General features: G+C 49.8%; 1 protein-coding gene across 4 annotated transcripts in view; it reads right to left on the reverse strand.

Annotated features, from left to right (window-relative positions):
* Positions 1-2,535: 2,535 nt before the first annotated feature.
* LOC105483134 (immunoglobin superfamily member 21) overlaps positions 2,536-19,609 on the reverse strand; it is a 328,288-nt gene continuing 311,214 nt past the window's right edge. For 3 of the 4 annotated variants that reach the window (XM_071099451.1, XM_071099450.1, XM_011743804.3), the window contains 6 exons: positions 18,526-18,641; positions 15,250-15,724; positions 4,624-4,709; positions 4,022-4,214; positions 3,597-3,635; positions 2,536-2,765 (listed from right to left, as the gene is read on the reverse strand). In XM_071099451.1, the coding sequence (XP_070955552.1) occupies positions 2,695-2,765; positions 3,597-3,635; positions 4,022-4,214; positions 4,624-4,709; positions 15,250-15,724; positions 18,526-18,641 (980 nt within the window). In that variant the 3' untranslated portion in view covers positions 2,536-2,694. The remainder of the gene's footprint in view (positions 2,766-3,596; positions 3,636-4,021; positions 4,215-4,623; positions 4,710-15,249; positions 15,725-18,525; positions 18,642-19,609) is intronic. The other variant, XM_071099458.1, reaches the window with a different exon arrangement.

The raw sequence follows: 19,609 nt of genomic DNA on the forward strand, positions 1-19,609 counted from the left end.
GAAATGGTCATCCAGGACCTGACTTGACCAGGGCCAGATGGGCTGTGAAGACCACAGGGAGATAGAGCCAATGCTTAGTTCTCAGCTTGGTGTGTCTGGCACCTGGAGTTTTTGTAAGGATGGCCCTGATTCCTTATGACATCTGCACTGTCTGAGAGAGGCACAGATGACTCAGTGATGTCTCTGCTGGTTGGAAAGGGAGGAGAAGCACAGGGCTTCTCCTGTGCTTCATGTGGCAGAAGTGATGAGAGCTATTCCTGGTGATGGAGCCTCCTCCCAGTCCTCCCTCCTCTGGCCACTCTGCCCTAGGCAGAATTCATTCATTTCCATGGGATGAAATAAATGATGAATAATTTCCATTCATTTCATTTCATGGAAATGAATCATTAAATGGGTCCCAGCTTCTCTGTGGCAGATGCAATGCTCTGGGATCACCATTCTATTTCCTTCTCCAGGGTACACAGGAAAACTGCATTTCCCAGCTTCCTTTGCAATCAGATTGGGCCATGTGACTACTCCTGGCCAATGGAGTATGGACAGGGGTGATTTATGTTCTATTAGGCCTGGGCCTTAATCACATCCTGTGTGATCATACTAGTTGCCCAACTCCTGCTGTAACAAATTGCCACAAACCTAAGTTTAAAAGAATACGGCAAATTTATTCTCTTACAGTTTTGGAGTCAGAAATCTGACATGAGTCTCATGGGGCTAAATGTGTTGGCAGGGCCAGTTCGTTCTGGAAACTCAAAGGGTAGAATCTGTTTGCTTGCCCTGTTTGGCTTCTAGAGCCTGCCTGAATTCCTTGGCTTGTGGCCTCTTCCTTGCGTGACTCCTATATCTTGCTTCTGCCATCACATCTCCTTCTACTGCCTTTTACCTTCTTGCCTCTCTCTTATAAGGACGTTGTGATTACATTGAGCCCACCTGGATAATCCAGGCTGATATTTGCATCTCAAGATGCTTAACTTGATCACATCGGCAAAATCCCTTTTGCCATGGAAGGTAACATATTCACAGGTTCTAGGGATTAGGATATGGACATCTTTGGTGAGAGGGCATTATTCTGCCCACCACAGTGACACTCCAGCCTTCTCTTATCCTCCCCTGGGGATTTTGGAGGCTGTATGTTCCAGGTGATGTAGCTACAAGATGCAACAGGGCTGCTCAACCTGCTTGGGCTTCTCATGAGCCCAAAATAAATCTTTATTATTGTGTTAGGCTGTTCTTGCGTTGCTATAAAGAAATTCCTGATACTGGATAATTTATAAAGAAAAGAGGCTTAATTGTCTCATGGTTCTGCAGTCTGTATAGGAAGCATGGTGCCAGCATCTGCTCAGCTTCTGGGGAGGCCTCAGGGAGGTTTTGCTTGTGGCAAGAAGGAAAACAGGAGCAGTCATGTCACATGACAAAAGCAGGAACAAGAGGGGGAGTCAGTTGGGAGTGGGGAGGTGCTACACACTTTTAAACAACCGGATCTCACGAGAACTCACTCACTCATCACCAAGGGGATGGCACTAAGCCATTCATGAGGGATCTTCCCACATGATCCTAACACTGCCCACCAGACCACACTTCCAACACTGGGGATTGCATTTCACCATGAGATTTGATGGGGACACAGGTCCAAACCACATCAATTGTGTTAAGGCAGTAAGACTCTGGGCTCAATATGTTACTGCAGCAGGGCCTATCCTAAACAGACTGCTCACAATCTTCCATGGGCTCTTCTTGGTGAATGCCAAGTCTTGACCATGGCTCAGAGGGGCCAGCCCCACCCCTCTCCAAAGATTCTTGGCCCTTCTCTCTGAGTTAATAGCTGAATGTCCTGATGAGTTTGTAGTGGTTGAGTAGAAAGTTCTGAGAAACCTCTACCACTGACATACATGTGACCTTGACTGATGTCAGCCTTGGCCATGTGACTTGCTTTGGCTAAAGGAGTGTTCATGGGCATGACACAGGCAGAGACCTTAAACGTGCTTGAATGGTTTGAGTTTCTTCTTGAGCTTTGGTGATGTACCATAAGAGGATCAAATGTCAGGTAGTCACTTCCCCTTTAGTGTGGGCCCCAGACAAACACCCATGACACCAACCAACCCATGGAGGAGGCCCGAACCCAACCCACAGCTTGGAATCCAGCCCAGTTGACCTGCTGTCTGAAGCAGAACTGCCCAGCTGAGCCCAGATTAGATCAGCTGAACCACTTCAACCTGAACATGAACATAATTACAAATGCTTCTTGTTGCATGCCATTGAGGTTTGGGTTGGTTTGTTATGCAGCATTATTGTGGCAACAGCTGACTATTACACTTAGCCCGGAGGAATTTGGATTTCTCAAGTCTCTGGCCACATTCCATACCTGGATGCTAGGACTTGAGTGAGATAGTGAGCCCCATGTCCCCTGTTCATCTGGGAAGAGCATGCCTTCCATCTCCCTTGCCCTTCCCTTCTCAGTGCCTGTCCCAGTACTGAATGCCAGGAGGAGGGGCCCGGTTGCTGCTACTGAGCAGATAAAGAATGCAGAGCCACAAACCGAGGTGGGGAAAATTGTTCTGTTTGTTTTAATTAAACCGACTGAAGAAGCCAAGACACAGACGGAAAGAGAGACTAAGAACAAGACTGGAAATAGTTTAGAAAAGAAATGAAAACCGGTCGCGGAGATGTCAGTGCCCAATGGAGTGGCCTGGGTGGGTGCCTTCACGTCAGCTCCAGAATCACTGTCAGGGCGAGCACCAAGGTGAGCCGGGCGCCAGTGGGGCCAATGGAACCTGTGCCGGGAGGCAGGAAAAGGGTCAGAGCCTGCAGACCCAACCCTGTTCCAGAACAGTAGAACCTCCAGGTCCCCAGCAAAGATGCTGGATTTCAGCATCAGGACAAACTGGGTTTGAAGACCAGCTCTGCCACCTGGCTACCTAACTGTCCATGATCCCCTTCCCTACCCCTAGGCTTGCTGGGCTGTGGTCAGACTTCCTAGAAGCCATGAAGATGGTGCAGTGAGGACCAACAGTGGGAGCCTCCATTGTGAACTGTGAGATTGGCTCCATGTAGGGAGGGGGTGTGGCAGGCCTGGGAGCAGTGTCTGGGCCCCTTGGGGTGGTGCTCAGGCTAGAGCAGGTTGGGGGGTGGGGGCAGCCCAGGGAGGACAGTATAAAGGGCCTGCACTGAGACATCCGTCGATGCTCCCAACCACCCTATGGAGTGGTTCAGAGTCTCAGAACGCAGCCCCACGGTCGACGTTGGACACACCCTTCTGAGGTCAGAGCAGCCGGGCTCTGAGCTAAGAGAGCTAGAGATGCCATGGACAGTGAGACCGAGCTCTGAGCTAAGAGGGCCAGACATGCCATGGATGGTGAGATGGGGCACAGTTGGCCCCAGAAATCTCAGCTGGCTGCTTTGGCAGGCTGAGTCCCCCTTGATTGCCTCAATCCCTACCTCTGCCCACTTTGGACTCTGACTCTGCCCTACTAGAGGGCAATGATGTGCCTGAGGGGTCAGGGAGTGGCAAGGGTATGCACATGGGAAGTGTGGGGAACCAGAGCTTTCTGGTGCCTCAAAAGCCACTCTCTTTCAAGCAAAAAATCCTGAGGGTGGAGACTTACCATTGGAGTCCTCCGTTCCTCTTGGGATATTTGGATTTTCTGTTGGAAAGAAACAGAAAGAGAACCAAAGAGTGGATGGCATTCAGAGCTCAGGGAAGGAGTGGCCCTTTACCCAGCACCTGCTGTGAGGTATCACATGCAGTGTCTCAGTGCAGCCACACAACCTCCAGGGGAGCTGGATAGTATCAGCCCCCTTTTGCAGATGGAGGAAGTGAGAGAGGTTAAGCAGTTTGCCTAAGGTTCTTTCTGAGTCCGAAGCTTATTTATAGTTGTAACCACCGAACGACCCTGCCTCCCAGTGGGGCCCCCTCCCAGGGCAAATTTAGGGGATTTGGGCCCCTGTTGCTTCCTCCTCCTGGGGATACCTCCCAGCTAGGACTCGTCCCTGTGGTTGTTCTCCCAGTCCCCAGCTGAGTGCTCCATACCAAACACGATGAGCCGGGTGTGCGTGTCGGTGGAGCCCAGTGGGTTCTGGGCAGTGCAGCGATACATAGAGCCGTTGAGCTCAGCAGGAACCCGCTCCAGCACCAGCTCCTTCCCGTCGAACTCAGCGCTGCCATCCAGGAGGCGGCTCCCAACCCGCGTCCAGGTGAACATGGGCTCCGGGAAGACTTCGTTCTGTTGGCCAGAGCAGGGGAGAGTTGGGTCACAGGAGGGCCCATTCTGCCAGAGCAGCAAGGGGTCATGGGCATGCCCGGCCAGGGCTGGCACAGCATTCTCATCTGATGGGTTGGGAATGGCTGCCCTGAACTCCAGGAGGAGAGGGAGTCTGGGACTGAAGAGAATGTCTCGTTGAAGAGCTAGGTTCACTCTGAGTTCTAGATGGAGGAGTGAAACATGTATGTACCTCTTTGCCATTCCCCATGGGAACCGATTCTCCCAATTACACATTGGGAAACTGAAACCCACTGGATGTGGCTGGGGATCAAGGGAAGGGTGTTAGAGAGGACCGCCAGGAATGCTGGTGCTGGATCGATACATCTACCTCCCCCTCACCACCCTCCCAGATGCTCAGAGAGAGGCTGACCTGAAACCCATGGACCAGAATCCTCACTGTGTCCCCGACCCGGGCTCTGCTGGGCGTCATCACAATTTTGGGTCCTTTCGGGGCAACTGTAAAGAGAGAAAGGCCAGGTCAGAGAGAGTAAGGAAAGGAGGGACAGGGTACATGGAAGAGAAAGTTCTAGTCTAGTGATCAACATCCTTGGGATCAGCTGCTTCTGTTAGAAGCTCAGTGTGCTCATTCATTCATTCATTCACACCTGCATTCATTCAGACATATTCCCTAAGCCCATGCAATGAATCAGATGCTCTCTAGGACCTGGGGAGTCAAGGGTCTATAAAGGACACAATTCCTGCCCTTGGGTGGTTCACACACCAGTAGGGGAGAAAGACAAACAACCGAGAAGTACAAGCCAGTACCATGAGGGACAAGATCAGAAAGGCCCAGTGGACGGTGGGATCAGGGAGGGAAACTTACCTGGGGCAGGTGCTACTAGGCTGCTGATGGGGAGCAGCCTGTGCCAGCAGCCAGACTTGAGGTACTCCCAACTCCCACCCATGCTACCCCCTTGGGAGGTGCATTTCTGGTGTCATCAGCCCCATTGTCCAGTTGAGTTAACTGGGCCTCAGAGAGTCATGAAGTGATTTGAAAAAGGTCACACCTTGATGAGAGCCAAGATCAAGGTGCGGGTCTCCTCCTGATTCAGTGCTGTTTCTAACAGGTTAATCTTCCCAGTGGGATTTTTCTAGAACCTCTGGGTAGGGATGGACACAGTGTGGGAAGACGACCTCCTTCCTTGTGCCTAGCCTCACTGCCTCTCTTCCTCACTTCCTTGTATCAGCTCTTATTCAGTCCCTTTATATCACTGAACTTGAAAGCCAAGATGCCCAAGGGCAGGGCTATCCTCTGAACAATGCCTGAGAATATCAGGGATGGAGGAGACACTTGGGATCATTGGATCTGTTCCCTTCATTTCAGCTGAGAAACAGAGCTCAATGGATAATGTAGAGGCTTATCCAAGGTCACTCACAGAACCAGTTACCCATGTTTCCTGACCTTCTCGCCAGCACTCTTTTCCCCAGATTCATTCATTCACTCACTCACTCAACAATAATTAGGGAGCCAGCCATTTGGAGCAGAGCAGAGGATATGGTGGTGAACAAGACCCAGTGCCTGCTGACTCGGAGCTCCCACTTCAGTAGGGGTGAGAGTTCGTAAGCAAACAAGCACATATGCAAAACAGGATGAGAGTGACCGTGCTCCATGCAGATCACTAGACCCAGGGGAGGGGGCTCAGAGTTGGTGGGTGACATCCTCAGATAGTGGTCAGGGTGCCTCTTCCAAGGAGGTGACATTTAAGCTGAGCTGTGAACCCCGTGAGGCATATTCCAGGCACAGGGAACAGCCAGGGCATGGGACAGAGGCAGGTCAGGGAGGGAAGGGGGTTGGGAGACAGATCCCATAGAGCTTCCAGGGCCGGAGGAAGGGGTGAGGGTTTTGTTTGGTACTCTATGCTTTGTGCTACTCTGTGTAAACATCTTCTAAGGGTGGAAAAGGTTTGTCCTGAGGCCCTGGGGCTGCCCTGGGATCACCCCCACCTTTCCTTGCTGGTCCCCAAACCTCTCTTTCTGACTCAAAGCTCTCAGAACAGAAATCAGAGCAGTTGGCAGATGTGGGTGGTCTCCCAGGCACTGCCAACTTCATTCTCTGAGAATGAAATCAAAGGATTATTAATTAAACCATGAGCAAGACATCTGAAATGCCACATGGGTCTAGAGAAGGATCCATGGGAAGAGCAGGGCTTGCACCACGGGGTGGGGGAATCGCTGGGAAGGGAAGGGCTGGTTCTGCAGCTGCATCTGTCAATCAGTCAGGTGGAAGGGCCACTGGCCTGGGAGACCTGCGAGCTGAGTTCTAATCTGTTCTGTGTGCCCTTGGATGAGTGGCTCCCCCTCGCTTTCCCAAGTGCCCCATGGGAACAATGATACCCCTTGCCTAACACGTGGGGCCATTAGGAACATCAGGCGGTGGCAGGTTTGATGGCTAACATTTGTTTAGCGTGTCCTAAGAGCCAGGACCTATGAAGTGCCATATGCATAATCTCATTTAGCCTTCCAGCCTTTGAGATTGTCGCCGTAAGGAAATGAAGGCTCAGGGAGCCCAAGTAAGTTTCTGGGTTTTAAAATGAACTCTCAAGTGCTGTAGACGTCAATTTGCAGATGAGAAACCAGGTCTAGGGCAGTCTGACCCTGGGTAATCTTGGCGGCTCTAAGTGCTGCTAGGGTGGCATTGTTGGCTGCAGCCAGGAGAGGGCGCAGAAGGGCATCCCGGTCCTGGAGAAGGCTGGAGCCGTGGAGGACCCGGCAGACAGCTTTCCCTTCTAGGTTAGATTCCTCACTGCCCTGCTTTCTAAAGGGCCTGCCTTACTCCTTCAGGCCTGGGCCTGGGCCTGCTGGTTCTAAGGGAAGAGGGAACCAACCTTTCTCAGGTATCAAGCATGCGCTAGACTCCATTTTAGGATGGTCACACCATTCTGGTACTTATGAGGCAAGTTACCACAAAACCCATTGTGCAGGTCATAGAACTGGCCCTCCAGGGGGGCAGTGACTTATCCAAGGTCACACTATAGGAAGTATCAGTTACAAGACGTGATGGCACATACAGCTTCAGAGGGAGGCTCAGAGCCCAGGGGCAGAGGTGAGGCAGAGATGGGTGCCTTCTTGCACCCAGGGCACCCCGGCTCCTGGGCTCCTGTGTGCATCTGATCCTGAGGGGCACAGAGGGTGGGAAGAGGAGGGATCTGGTCCTCCCTCGCTGCTTTCAAGCTCTATCCTGGCAGCTGCCACCAGACAAGTGCCTTTGTAGCAGATGGTCCCTGACTCCCTCCTTCACTGCTGCGTTAAGATGTTGCTTCCGGAAGCCAAGCCAGCTGCTGTCAGCCTCCCCACTCCTTCCAACCTCAGGCTCCTGACACTCAGAGCCTGGCCCATTAGCAGCTCCAGACAGTCGAAACCTGGCCCCACTTGCCTGCTTCTGACCACAGTGGCTGAGAGTGCCCGAAAGTAATGCTCTTAGTCTCTGGACTTTTCTGCCTGTCAACCCCTGGACATAGAGAAAGAGTAGGATTCCAGAGACCCAGGATTGATGCCTAGCCCTCTACTTTCTGGCTGCATGACTTGGATGAGTCATTTCAACTTGTTGGGCCTCAGTTTTCTAACCCGCAAATGGGGAGAATAGGCTACCACCCTGCTTGAGGAAACACTCTGAAAATGACAATGGAGGAGGGAGATAAGACTGCAGTGTGAAATGTAAAGTGATATTTATCTGCTCAGGGAATGAAAAAGATCCTGGACATATAAGTTGCCTTCCTTACCTCTCCTGAGCATCCTGATGCAAGGATAGTACTATGGAATCTCAAGGAAAAGCTCCTCTAGCTTTCCCTCAGGAATTCTGGGTGTTTTCTAAGACAATCACTCACCCATTCACCCAATCATCCATCCATCCATCCATCCATCCATCCATCCATCCATCCATCCATCCAAATATCCATCCATCCAAACATCCATCTATTCATCCATCCCTCCAAACATCTATCCAAACATCCATTCATCCATCCATCCAAACATTCATCCATCTAAACACTCATCCATCCATCCATCCACCCATCAAACATCCATCCATCCATCCATCCAAACATCCATCCATTCATCCATCCCTCCAAACATCCATCCAAATATCCATCCATCCATCAAAACATCCATCCATCCATCCATCCTTCCATCCATCCAGGCATTCATTTTATTCATTCATCTACTCAAACATCCACCAATCCATCCACACACCTACCTATAAACCTACCAATTTGCTTACCCATCCATTTATTCATTTGCTCTATCCATCTAATTCTTTACCGTACACCTAATTTGTGGTGGTCACTATCCAGGATCACTGTTGGGGACACCATGATGAATAATAACAGTAGCTTATATTTCCTGAATATTTGCTCTGCCTGTCACTATAAGCACTTTGTATGCACTGCCTTACTTAATCTTCTCAACAACCTAGAAAAGCATTAATTAATTAATTGTTAAACAGTTGTTTATTAAGAACTATGTTAGGGGTTGTTCTGAGCCCTGTACTCTGTGAACTAGGCAGATAAAGACTCTGCCCATGTGCCATTTAAATTCTAGTGGGTGACGGGAATGCCCAGAGTTTGACTGGGATGGTGGTTACACCGGCATTCACATTTATTAAAATTTGTTAAATTGTGCACTGAAGGACCTGAATTTCCCAATAGGTAAATTTTATCAGAGTTAAGAAATATATGAAGAATGAATTATTTAAGCCAGTTCACCTGACTGCCATTACATCTAAAACCAAATCTCAATTCCTAGCTTGTGGGCGATTCAGACAATAAGCAAATATAGAATATACTTGCAGGTGGAAATGAGTTATGTAAGAAAACAAAGCAAGAGAAGGGGTTGAAGGAACCAGGAGGAAGAGGCTGCTTTAGATAGAGTGTTCAAGGAAGGATCCTTTAAGTAGAGGCCTCGAGCAGAGGCCTCCTTCCAGTCAATTTCCATTCTTCGTAGGTCAACACTGTTCCCGTTTCTATCAATGGAGATTTCTTTTTTGTTCTTGAATTTCATATAAATGGACTCACACAGTGAGTACTCTGTCATCTGACTTTTGATCAACAGTTTTTTTTTTTTTTTTTTTAGATAGAGTCTCACTCTATTGCCTAGGCTGGAGTGCAGTGGCATGATCTTGGCTCACTGCAACCTCTGCCTCCCAGGTTCAAGGCATTCTCCTGCCTTAGCCTCCAAGTAGTTGGGCCTACAGGCATGAGCTACCATATCCAGCTAATTTTTGTATTTTCAGTAGAGCCAAGGTTTCACCATGTTGGCCAGGCTCATCTCAAACTCCTGGCTTGAAGTGATCCACCTGCCTCAGCCTCCCAAAGTTCTGAGATTGCAGGTGTGAACCACCATGCCCAGGCTGATCAACATGTTTTTGAGCTCCATCCATGCTAATGCAGGTATCATGAGTTCATTCATTTGTATTTATAAAAAGTATTTTGTTATATGAAGATACTACAAGTTTGTGTATTCATTTTTCTAATTATGGACATTTAGATTATTTATAGTTCTGTCATTGTTGCTGTTGTCATGAATAAAGCTTCTGTGGACATATGTTTTCATTTCTCTCAGGTAAATACCTAGGAGTGAAATTGTTGGGTCATAAGAGCAGAAATATTTTTATCTTTGTAAGAAACTGCCAGGTTTTCAAAGTAGTAGTACCATTTTATACTCCAACCAGCAAAGCATGAGAATTCTGATTGTTCTGCATTCTTGTCAACATCTGGTATTGTCAGTTTTTTAAATTTTAGCCAGTCTAATGGATGTGAAATGGTATCTCATTGAGGTTAGAAACTTCATTTCTTTAGTAACTAATAATGTAGTATACGTTTTTACATGTTTATTAGCCATTTGTATATTTTCTTTTTTAAAAAATTGGGTTGTCTTACATTATAGATTTGTCATAGTTCTTTATATATTCTGGTTACAAATGCTCTGTCAGATATACGTATTGAGAGTATTTTCTCTTATTCTATAGTTTGCCTTTCATTTTTCTCAAGCATGTCTTTGTAAGAGCAGAAGATTTAATTTTTGATTAAATCTAATTTACCAATTTTCAATTTATCATTTAGTTTTTATTTAGTTTTTTTGTGACCACTTTAAGAAATCCTTGCTACACCAATATCACAAAGTCTATGTTTTGTTTTAGAGGCTTCATGATGCTGACTTTTATGGTTAAATCTATGATTCATTTCAAATTAATTTTTGTGTGTGTGCGAGGTAGGGGTCCAGGTTCAATTTTTCCTTATGCCTATTCATTTGTTTCAGGGTCATTTGTTAAGAGAACTTCTCTTTCCTGATTGAATGGCCTTGGGGGTCTTTGGCAAAAATCAATGAACTCTATGTATGTGGGTCTATTTCTGGACTCTATCCTGTTTTATCAAACTGTTTGTCTACCACAGGAAGGTTTTGGGTGGGTGTCATGATCTGATTTATATTTTAAGTAGATCAATCAGGGTGGGAAATAGGATAGTGCAAAAGTAGAAGCAGAGCGACTTGTAGTTTGAAGGCTACTCTAATAACTCAGGCTTGAACTGATGCTGCTTGGGTTGGGTATTCGGAGAGGACACCGTGAGGAGTGGCAGATTTGGGATATATTCTGAAGTCGAGCTGCCAGGACTTAATGACGGTTTGCATGTGGGATAGAGGAAAGACTGGAAAAGGTGGGTGGCTGCAAGGTTTCTGGTTTGATCAATGGGAAGAACATGGTTGCCATTTAGTGAGATGGGTGCCAGGACGCTCAGGCATCTCTGGTCTAGATCACAATAAAGGTACAAATCTGGTGAGACAAGAACTCAGAAGAGGCACAAACAGCTCGAAGGGTTGGGGGAGGGTCAGAGAAGTCTTCCTGGAGGGGTGGCATTTGAGCTGGGGAGGGCATCCCTGCGAGGGAAGAGCAGGAGTGAAGGTTCATTGCAGGGAGACACGCCCCACCCTTGTTGGCCTGATCTTCAAAATCCTTGTTGAATGATTGGATTTTGTGCTCTGAGGTCATCTCATCCATCCCACTGTCTCACCCAGAGTGCAGGGTGCCCTGATGGTGCAAGGTGCATACACTCATGACCCTTTGGCTCATGGCACTCTCTACTGGTCACACCCCCTGGCTCAGTGACACCTCACCACAACCCTGACAGGTGGGCTATAGAGCACAGTGGTTAAGAACGTGGGTTCTGGGGCCAGACAACCTTGACTGGCTGACCTAAGAAAGGTTACTCTAAGCCTGAGTCCCTCACCTGTCAGATGGGAATAATATTATAGCATTTCTCAGCGGCCTCACAGGTTCACTGCAGGCTTAAAGGAGACCTGATGAGGAAAGCATCTTGCAGAGAGCCTGGCTCTGAGCAGGTGCTCAAAATATTTGTGCAGTTACTATTCTCCCCCTTCATCAGGTCAGAAAACTGAGACTCAGAGACATTAAGAAGTCTGAGTTCTCACTCAGCAGTCAAGGGAGACTAGGAAGTCAGCCCAGGTGTCTCTTTACTCACCCACCCAATTAGGGCCCTTCATCTTGGTGGCCCTGCTGAGTCCCCCATGCCCCAAATCCCCCAGTGTGCACAGACCTGCCTGTCCAGGCCCACTGTTTATGAGTGAGCCCTTCTTTCCCGTGTTCTGATGATGGCGAGCGGGGGTGCCCACAGAGGCCACTCCACTTAAGGGAGGGCCTGGGATCCAGGACAGAGCAGGCAAGTGCTTTAATGTGGTTTGGGGTGCTGTTGGTAAGGGTCACACAGGCCAGCAGGGGCACACCCCCTCCCATCACTAGGAGATGTCAGCTACAAGCTCATTTTTCACCGGCTGACTTGAAGTCTGTATCTGGCCTTTCGTCTTTCTCGTCCTTATTCTTGGTGGGGTGGGGCAAGGATGCCACCCCGCTGGAAGCCAGAGCTTCCACAAGAGGGGCAGGAGGGGTCTTTCATAAAAGAAGCAACCAGGTGAAGAGTGGAGGCTGCTCTGTTGGGGGAGGAAGAGGCCATGGAAGGATGGAGCATCCAGAGAGGGGGGTGAAGGGCTGGCAAGGTGGGAGGACCAAGAGAGGGGTTGGAGCAGACCCTGGATTGAGAAGACCTCAGCACCTAGCACAGGACCTGGCCTTAAGTGATGCTTGTAATATCTTCGTTTTTTCTTTTCTTTTTTTTTTTTTTTTTTTTTGAGACGAAGTGATTCTCCTGTCTCAGCCTCCTGAGTAGCTGGGATTATAGGTAAGCACCACCATGCCTGGCTAATTTTTGTATTTTTTTTTTTTTTAGTAGAGATGGGGTTTCACCATGTTAGTCAGTCTAGTCTTGAACTCCTGACCTCGTGATCCATCCGCCTCAGTCTCCCAAAGTGTTAGGATTACAGGCGTGAGCCACTGTGCCTGGCCCAGTGCCTAGGTCAAAAATGGAACTGGCCCCAGTGATATCTTTATGGAATGATGAACAAAGAGTACCCAGGAGGTGGGCACCTGTGACAGAGGGATGCCGTGAGGAGGCAGGGTGAGAGGCTTAGAGCAGCCTCTGGAGCCTTTGAATTCTCCCCCACTCACCTTGGGTATCTTAAACTCCCTGAGCCTCAGCTTCCTCCTCTGTGATATGGGATAATAATGGTGCCTACCTCACTGGGTTAATATAAGAGAAGCCACAGTCTATGGCATATAGTAGCTGCTCAGTAGATGTTAGCCTTTATTGTTAGTTTCTGTATGGGCAGGTGGCCTGTGAAAATCAAAGGGCTGCTGGGTGCGGTGGCTCGCGCCTGTAATCCCAGCACTTCGGGAGGCCGAGGCAGGTGGATTACCTGAGGTTGGGAGTTTGAGACCAGCCTGGCAAATATGGCGAAACCCCATCTCTATTAAAAATACAAAAAAAAAAATTATCTGGATGTGGTGGTGGGCACCTGTAATCCCAGCTACTTGAGAGACCGAGGCGGGAGAATCACTTGAACCTGGGAGGCTGAGGTTGCAGTGAGCCAAGATCACCCACTGCACTCCAGCCTGGGTGCGACAGAGCTAGACTCTGTCGAAAAAATAAAAATAAATAAATAAATAAAAATAAAAAAGAGAGAGAGAGAAAAAAAATCAAAGGGCCATTGTAATGGGTCTTCAGGGAACCAGTCCCATAACCAGCCAAGACAACCAGTCCTGGAATTGTTGAGTTCAGTGGTTGGCATGGTAGTGAGTGAAGAAGGCACCAATAAACCTGGCTTGAAATTTCAACGCTGCTATATACAAAGTTAACGACTTGGCAAGGGACTCTACCAACTTGAGCCTCAGTTTTGCTCATCTGCAAAATGGGACTACATGGCCAACTTGTGCTTATGAGGATTGGATGAGAATCCTTGCAGATGTTCCTAGCACATAGTACATACTGTCTGTACAAGAAATCCTTTTCTTTGGTATTCGATACTGAGGAGATGTTGGGTTTTCTGGTGGTCCAGCTAAAACAGAAGCCCTCTGGAACACCTGACACAAGCTGCAGTCCCAGTGCTCGTCAGTCACCACTCTCAGTCCTTGGTCATGAGTGGCCTGGGTTAGTGGCTGTGGACTGCGCCAGGCAGCCTCTGAACACTACAGGAGTTTTGGAGTACAAGCCCAGGCATCTCGGGCTTAGGGAGGAGCTGCTGGGGGCTGCGGATCAAGGTTCAAAGGACATAGGTGAAAGGACAAGTACAGGTCATCATGCCCATCCCCTGCCCTCACCCACCCAGTCCATACAAACAACCAGAGTCTTGTCTATTTCCAGCAGTGAAGATTCCACATCTCCCCCTTCCCTGCCCTGAGTCAGCGGGGAGGAGAAGTATAAGGGGAAGGGAGTGAGTTCTTTGTGCTTTGGGGATCCCTGGGTTGGTGCTCTGTGGGGAGAGGAGCAGATCATGGACAGGGATTGGGCTCTTGGGCTGAGCTAGCTCTGGGCACCCAGTGTCCTCTTTGCCTGCCTCCCACATACCCACAGATGACAGGGTTTTCATTGTACTTAAAAGTGTAAGCCAGAGCGATACCTTCCATGTCCTATGTGTTCCTGACCCCAACCTGCCAAAGCTTCCTATGATTTTCAGAATTCCAAAACCTGATCCAGCAAGCCTGCAACCTCCCAGGTTCACAACCCTTATGCAGCAACTGTCCTCTGAGCTCACTGGGCTCATGTGCAACCCAGAAAATCTCCCTGTCACCTCCCTTGTTCCCACCTGTGATATAGAAAACTTCCCTGAGCAGGCCGTGACCTCGAGGTTCCTCTCCTTGACCCGACAAATGTCCCCTGATCTCTTGTGCTCCTGAGGCTGACTGGAAAAATCTTGGCCTCCCCTGGTCTTCACACTGACCTTCTATGCTTCTGACTTGACTCAGCAACCCTTCCTGAAGAAACCCGACTCTTGTGTATACTTTATCTACCCAGCAAACTTCCTGGTTCCATTTTTGACCTAGAAAACCTCCCCTGTTTTTAACACCAATCCAGCAGATTTTTCTGACTTTCCATCTTTTTTATCCGGGCTGTGCAAACTCCCTGACCTCTTATGTTGCTGACCCAGCCCAGCAACTCCCTTGCTCTTCCCCAACTTCTCGTGTTCCTGACGCAACCCAGCAAATCTCCTCAGTCTCTTGTTTCTGATCCTTCCAGAAGACCTCCCAGACCGCTCAAGTTCCTGACCTAATCCTAATTGAAAAGTGCTTTAAATGGTTTGTAATTTATATCAAATTAAACTGGCTTTGAAGCAATTCCTCTGACCTCCCCTGATCTCCTGTGTCCCCGACCCTGTCTAGCAAACTCCTCTGACCTCTCATGTTCTTGGCTCAACCCAGCAAACTACCTTGGCCTGTGGGTACCTCCCCACACATGACCAAGGATCTTCTCCAATCCAGCTCAGCAAACCCCGCTAAGAACCCTAACTCTACCCTTTGCGCTCCAGTTTGCTCCATTTCCAGTTTGCTCCATCTCCTCCCCCTCTCCATAGGTGTCCACAGCCCGGGAACCCTATTCTCAGGCTCTCACCACACCCAGGTCTGCAAGGGCTCTACAGAAGGGCCCCCACCAAGCCTTACCCAGCGTGACCTCTGCCTGCATGGGCATCGACAGTGCTGGGTGCTTGACCTCGCAGCTGAAGAGGGCCTCGTTGTCAATCTGTGGGTTGAGGGTCCAGGTGAGCAGGGCGCGTACTTCCACAGTGCCGTCGCTGCTCGGGGTGCGGCTGTGGCGCAAGAAGTAGGTGGGCTCGGCGCTGTGGACCCAGCGGGGGAACTCACGGCTCACGACCGTCTCTGGTATGTTCTCTGTGGTTGGCTGGAGGAGGATGTTGGGATCTGGGGTCAGGCCATGGGAGGGGCGCTCCGTGTAGGGTCGCCCACCCCGGTTCTCGGCATCCAGGAGGGACAGTGACTTCTGCATCTTGGTGTCATCCAGGTCACGGTGCAGAAGGCTGCGGAAGGGCCTGCTGTCCTGGAGGGGGCCGGAGCTCGCAGCTGGTGGCTCTGATAGGGGTACTGCGTCGATTGGTTCCCCATCTCGTTTGAAATAAACCTGCCATTGCAAGGAGGGTGTGGAAAAAGATTTGTGCTACTAACTTCAACCTCCCAGTGGGCTCTCCGATGAACTGGGCACAGGATGCCAGTTCTTCCAGAGCATAGCAGTCTAGACAGTCACCCACACCCCACTCCTTTCCCTCCAATACTACCAAGAACTATGAGCCAGTGTGGTATAATGGGAACACATGCAGGCCCTTGGGGCAGAGGCTTAGCCCAATCGCATCATTTACCACCTGGTGAGGTTTTTTGAGCCTCAGTTTCCTCACTTGTCAAGAGAAGAACAAGACACCTGCTTCATGGGGCTGTTGGATGTGTCAGTGGAACCACGTGGGAAATGGGGACCTTGGCCTACACCATGGCGGCCACCTGGGGTCCAAGGGCACCACTCGGGGAGGGCATGGGGATGAGGGAAAAATGGAAGGCACCAGAGATTGAGAAGTTGGGAGAGGACGAGGAAAGAAAGAGTCTGTGTGCGTGTGTATTTTGGAGATGGAAGGCAGAAAACAGGTGCATGTGTGGGAGGAAGCTAGGTGTGGGGAGGAGGTGAGAGCAAACATCTCCTCGCTTTCTCTGCTAATGGGAGCTCAAGTTTTGCGAGGCGGCATTTAATTTAATTTGCTGTCTTTTTATTTTGGTACATGTACCCAGAGGCCTGTGGGGATTAGGTGTATTTTTAATAAATCAGATAAATATATTGATAGGGGGCCAGGAGAGGGAAAAGTAGGATGCAGCTCTCTGGGACACAGGTAGGGGAGCGAAAGGAAAGTGTGCAGGGGGAGGGGCTGCAGGGGGGTGAAGGAGGTGGGAGGGGATGGGGGGTATGAAATGTGGGATTTTTGTCAGAGTTTGTAACGTCAATGAAGAGTCTCTTATGCACATGATAGCCTGCGTTGGGTTTTTTTTTTCCCCCATTTATTTTCTTCTTTTCCTTTTTCTTTTTGAAAAGTGCTTTAAATGCAGGTTTGTAATTTATATCAAAAGAATTTCTTTAAAGTTCTGATGTCTCAGGCAAACATAAGATGCCTGGGATTTGGGGAGATGAGGTTCTTTTGCATGTTTATATCTGAATATTTTATTGCCATGTCGCAAATGTCAGGGCAGGCAGACAGGATGGGTAGGAGGGGGGTCTTCCTACAGCCCCTGGACTGTGAAAAGCCTTTCTTTGTGCCTTTCAGGAAAGGACTTTCTGTTTGTGAGAAAAAAACAGCTTTCCTGATTTTAGGGAGACTGGACCTCTTTAGGGCCTCCAAAGGAGAAAATCTGGGGTCACGTCCTGCTTTCAGCAACTGGCTTTGAAGCTACCTTTTTTGTTCCACTTCCTAGGGACTGAGGCTTGTCTCTGTTCCCCTGCCCACCACCCCACCTGTGTCTCTATACCCCTGCCCACTGCCCCACCTGTATCTCTACTCCTCTGCCCACAATCCTACCTGTGTCCCTGTGCCCCTGCCCACTGCCCCACCTGTGTCCCTGTGCCCCTGCCCACTGCCCCACCTGTGCCTCTGTGCCCCTGCCCACCGCCCCACCTGTGTCTCTGCATCCCTGTGCCCCTGCCTGCTGCCTCACCTGTGTCTCTGTGCACCTGCTTACTGCCCTGTCCTGGGCCTCTACATACCCATTTACCACCCTGCCCCAGTTCCCAAGGCAGGGCTGGCCTAGATTCCCAAGGCCACACCATTGGACCACGCCTGGGAGACAGTTGGGTCTGGAATGAGGGGAACCATTTGGCTCCCGTCTTGAACTGTAACCCTACATACCCATTGCTCTAGCTCCACACCTTGCTAAATCCTAGTACTGTATGAAACTCATAGGATCAAGACACAAAGTATTACAAAATGTCAAAACCGAAAGGGTACGTAGCTTGAAGGTTCTCCAAACAGGCTTCATGGAACCCTACGGGTTCTAAAGTGGTGCTTCAGGTGTCAATGAGAGTGACTTGGCCTCTCTTCACTTTTAAATGTCATACATATGAGGTTTCCCTGTATACCATTTAGACCAAAAGGGTCCTTGTGCTTCTAAAAATGCTGAAAAACGAATATTGTCCAGCCCCCTCAACTTCGTTGCAGAAACAGAGGCAGAGGTGGGGAGGGGGGGATTTCCTGCTCACCGTTGTTCGGTGAGTACAGCATGGCCGGGACCCCAGCTCTCCAGACGCTGCACCTCCTACCCTAACCCCTTCAAGAGGTCATGAAAAATCTCATGAACTGCACTGACAAATATCTAAGAAACTACGCTGGGTCTAATAAGTTGGTCAAAAAGGAATTTCCTCTCTCTTCCCTCCCTTCCTTCTCTCCTTTCCTTCTCTCCCTTCCATCCTCTCCCTCCTTCTTTCAGATGGGATTCCTGATGATCACATGGGCTTCTGGGAAGGCCAGTGAACCTGGAGCTAGAGACACGGACCTGAGACCCAGCTCTGTCGGGAGTGCCATGGTGACTTGGGACAAGCCCCTTTCCCTCTCGGGGGGCCCCCTTTCATTTGTCTCCTTTGGACTCAATAACTGAGGTTGACATGCTGGATCCTGGGCTCCCCAGAAGGCCACTCCTGCTGTGAAGTTCTAGGACACTGCCTCCAGGAGGAGTGGGGGTTCTCAGCATGGGGAGATGGGGAGCAACAGGGGCACATGGATGCCTGGGCCGATCCGATGGGTAAACAGGATCGGACAAAGGCAGGTGGGGACAGAGTCAGCCCTGGCCAACCACTCCCTCTCCAGGCACAGTGGAGACACCTACAGCTGGACCAGCCCCGAAGTAGGGTGGTTCGGCAGATGGGAAGGAGCTGGGCGCTCCAGGGGTACTCACCATGGGTGCTGGTTTTCCTCCAGACACGATGCAGACTAGCGTGAAGTTCTGGGCTTGGTAGCGGCTGAAGGGGGCTGGTGTGTCAGCGGCCACCACTTCAATGGAGGTGGGAGGAGCTGCCCCAAAAGGAAGCACAGGAAGACAAAGACTCAACTGGGAGATTCAGGAAGAGTTCACTGACCACCTAAGATGGCCCAGGTCCACGTTGGATGCCAGGGGTGGGGGAGGGCAGGTGTTATCGAACTCCAGGGGGTGCCATTGGCATCCATTACAGTGAGGAAGATGTCCTTGCTGGGAATATAGACAAGAGCCCTGTCCTCCTGGAGCTTGCAGCTTAGTGCAGAAGACAGGAATCAAGAGATGGCACAGATCAAAGTGTGAAGTGCATCCGATCCCCAGAGGAATCATGGTGTGTTGAGGGGACTCTGCCTGAGCCTGGGAGTTCCAGGCAGACGCTGCTGAAGCAGCCACATTGCTGCTGTGATCTGAGGTCACAAGAGTGGGTGGGAGATAGCATGGCAGGTAGAAGGAGCTTTGAGTTTTAACACCTTGAGTTTTAACAAACCCTGAGATTCCCAGCCTCTAAAGTAGCTGGGACCACAGGTGTGTGCCACCATGCCTGGCTTATTTTTGTGCCAGGGCCTGGCAGTAGGTTGGCCAGGAGAGAGCGGGGCAGGCCAGGGGGAATGTGGTGCCCAGCGGGGCTGGGCATATGGGCAGGGCACAGAGCATGTGGCATGCTGTCAGGGGGATTATGACTTGAACTGGCATGCTGGAACAGGTTGTGACATTTTCGGGATTTCTGTGAACCAGCAGTTAACCGTTTGTAACTTGTCACAGTGAGTATTTTCACATCACAAAAAACAGCAACTGCTACACTTTGGGGCTTTTTCCCTCCTTCTTCTGCCCTAGCCCCCAGAGGGCTGATTTATCTTTAAAGCATGGGTTACAGGTTTTTCTTCTTTATTCTGAGAGCAATGGGGAGCCACTGAAAGTTTTCAGTGAGAGCAGTGACATCGTCTGGCTTGCATTTGGAAGAGACTGAAAACAGAGCGGGAATTTCAGCTGGGGAAGATGGTACCAT

This window comes from Macaca nemestrina, chromosome 1 (assembly GCF_043159975.1).
Source record: "Macaca nemestrina isolate mMacNem1 chromosome 1, mMacNem.hap1, whole genome shotgun sequence".
Classification (NCBI taxonomy): Eukaryota; Metazoa; Chordata; class Mammalia; order Primates; family Cercopithecidae; genus Macaca; species Macaca nemestrina.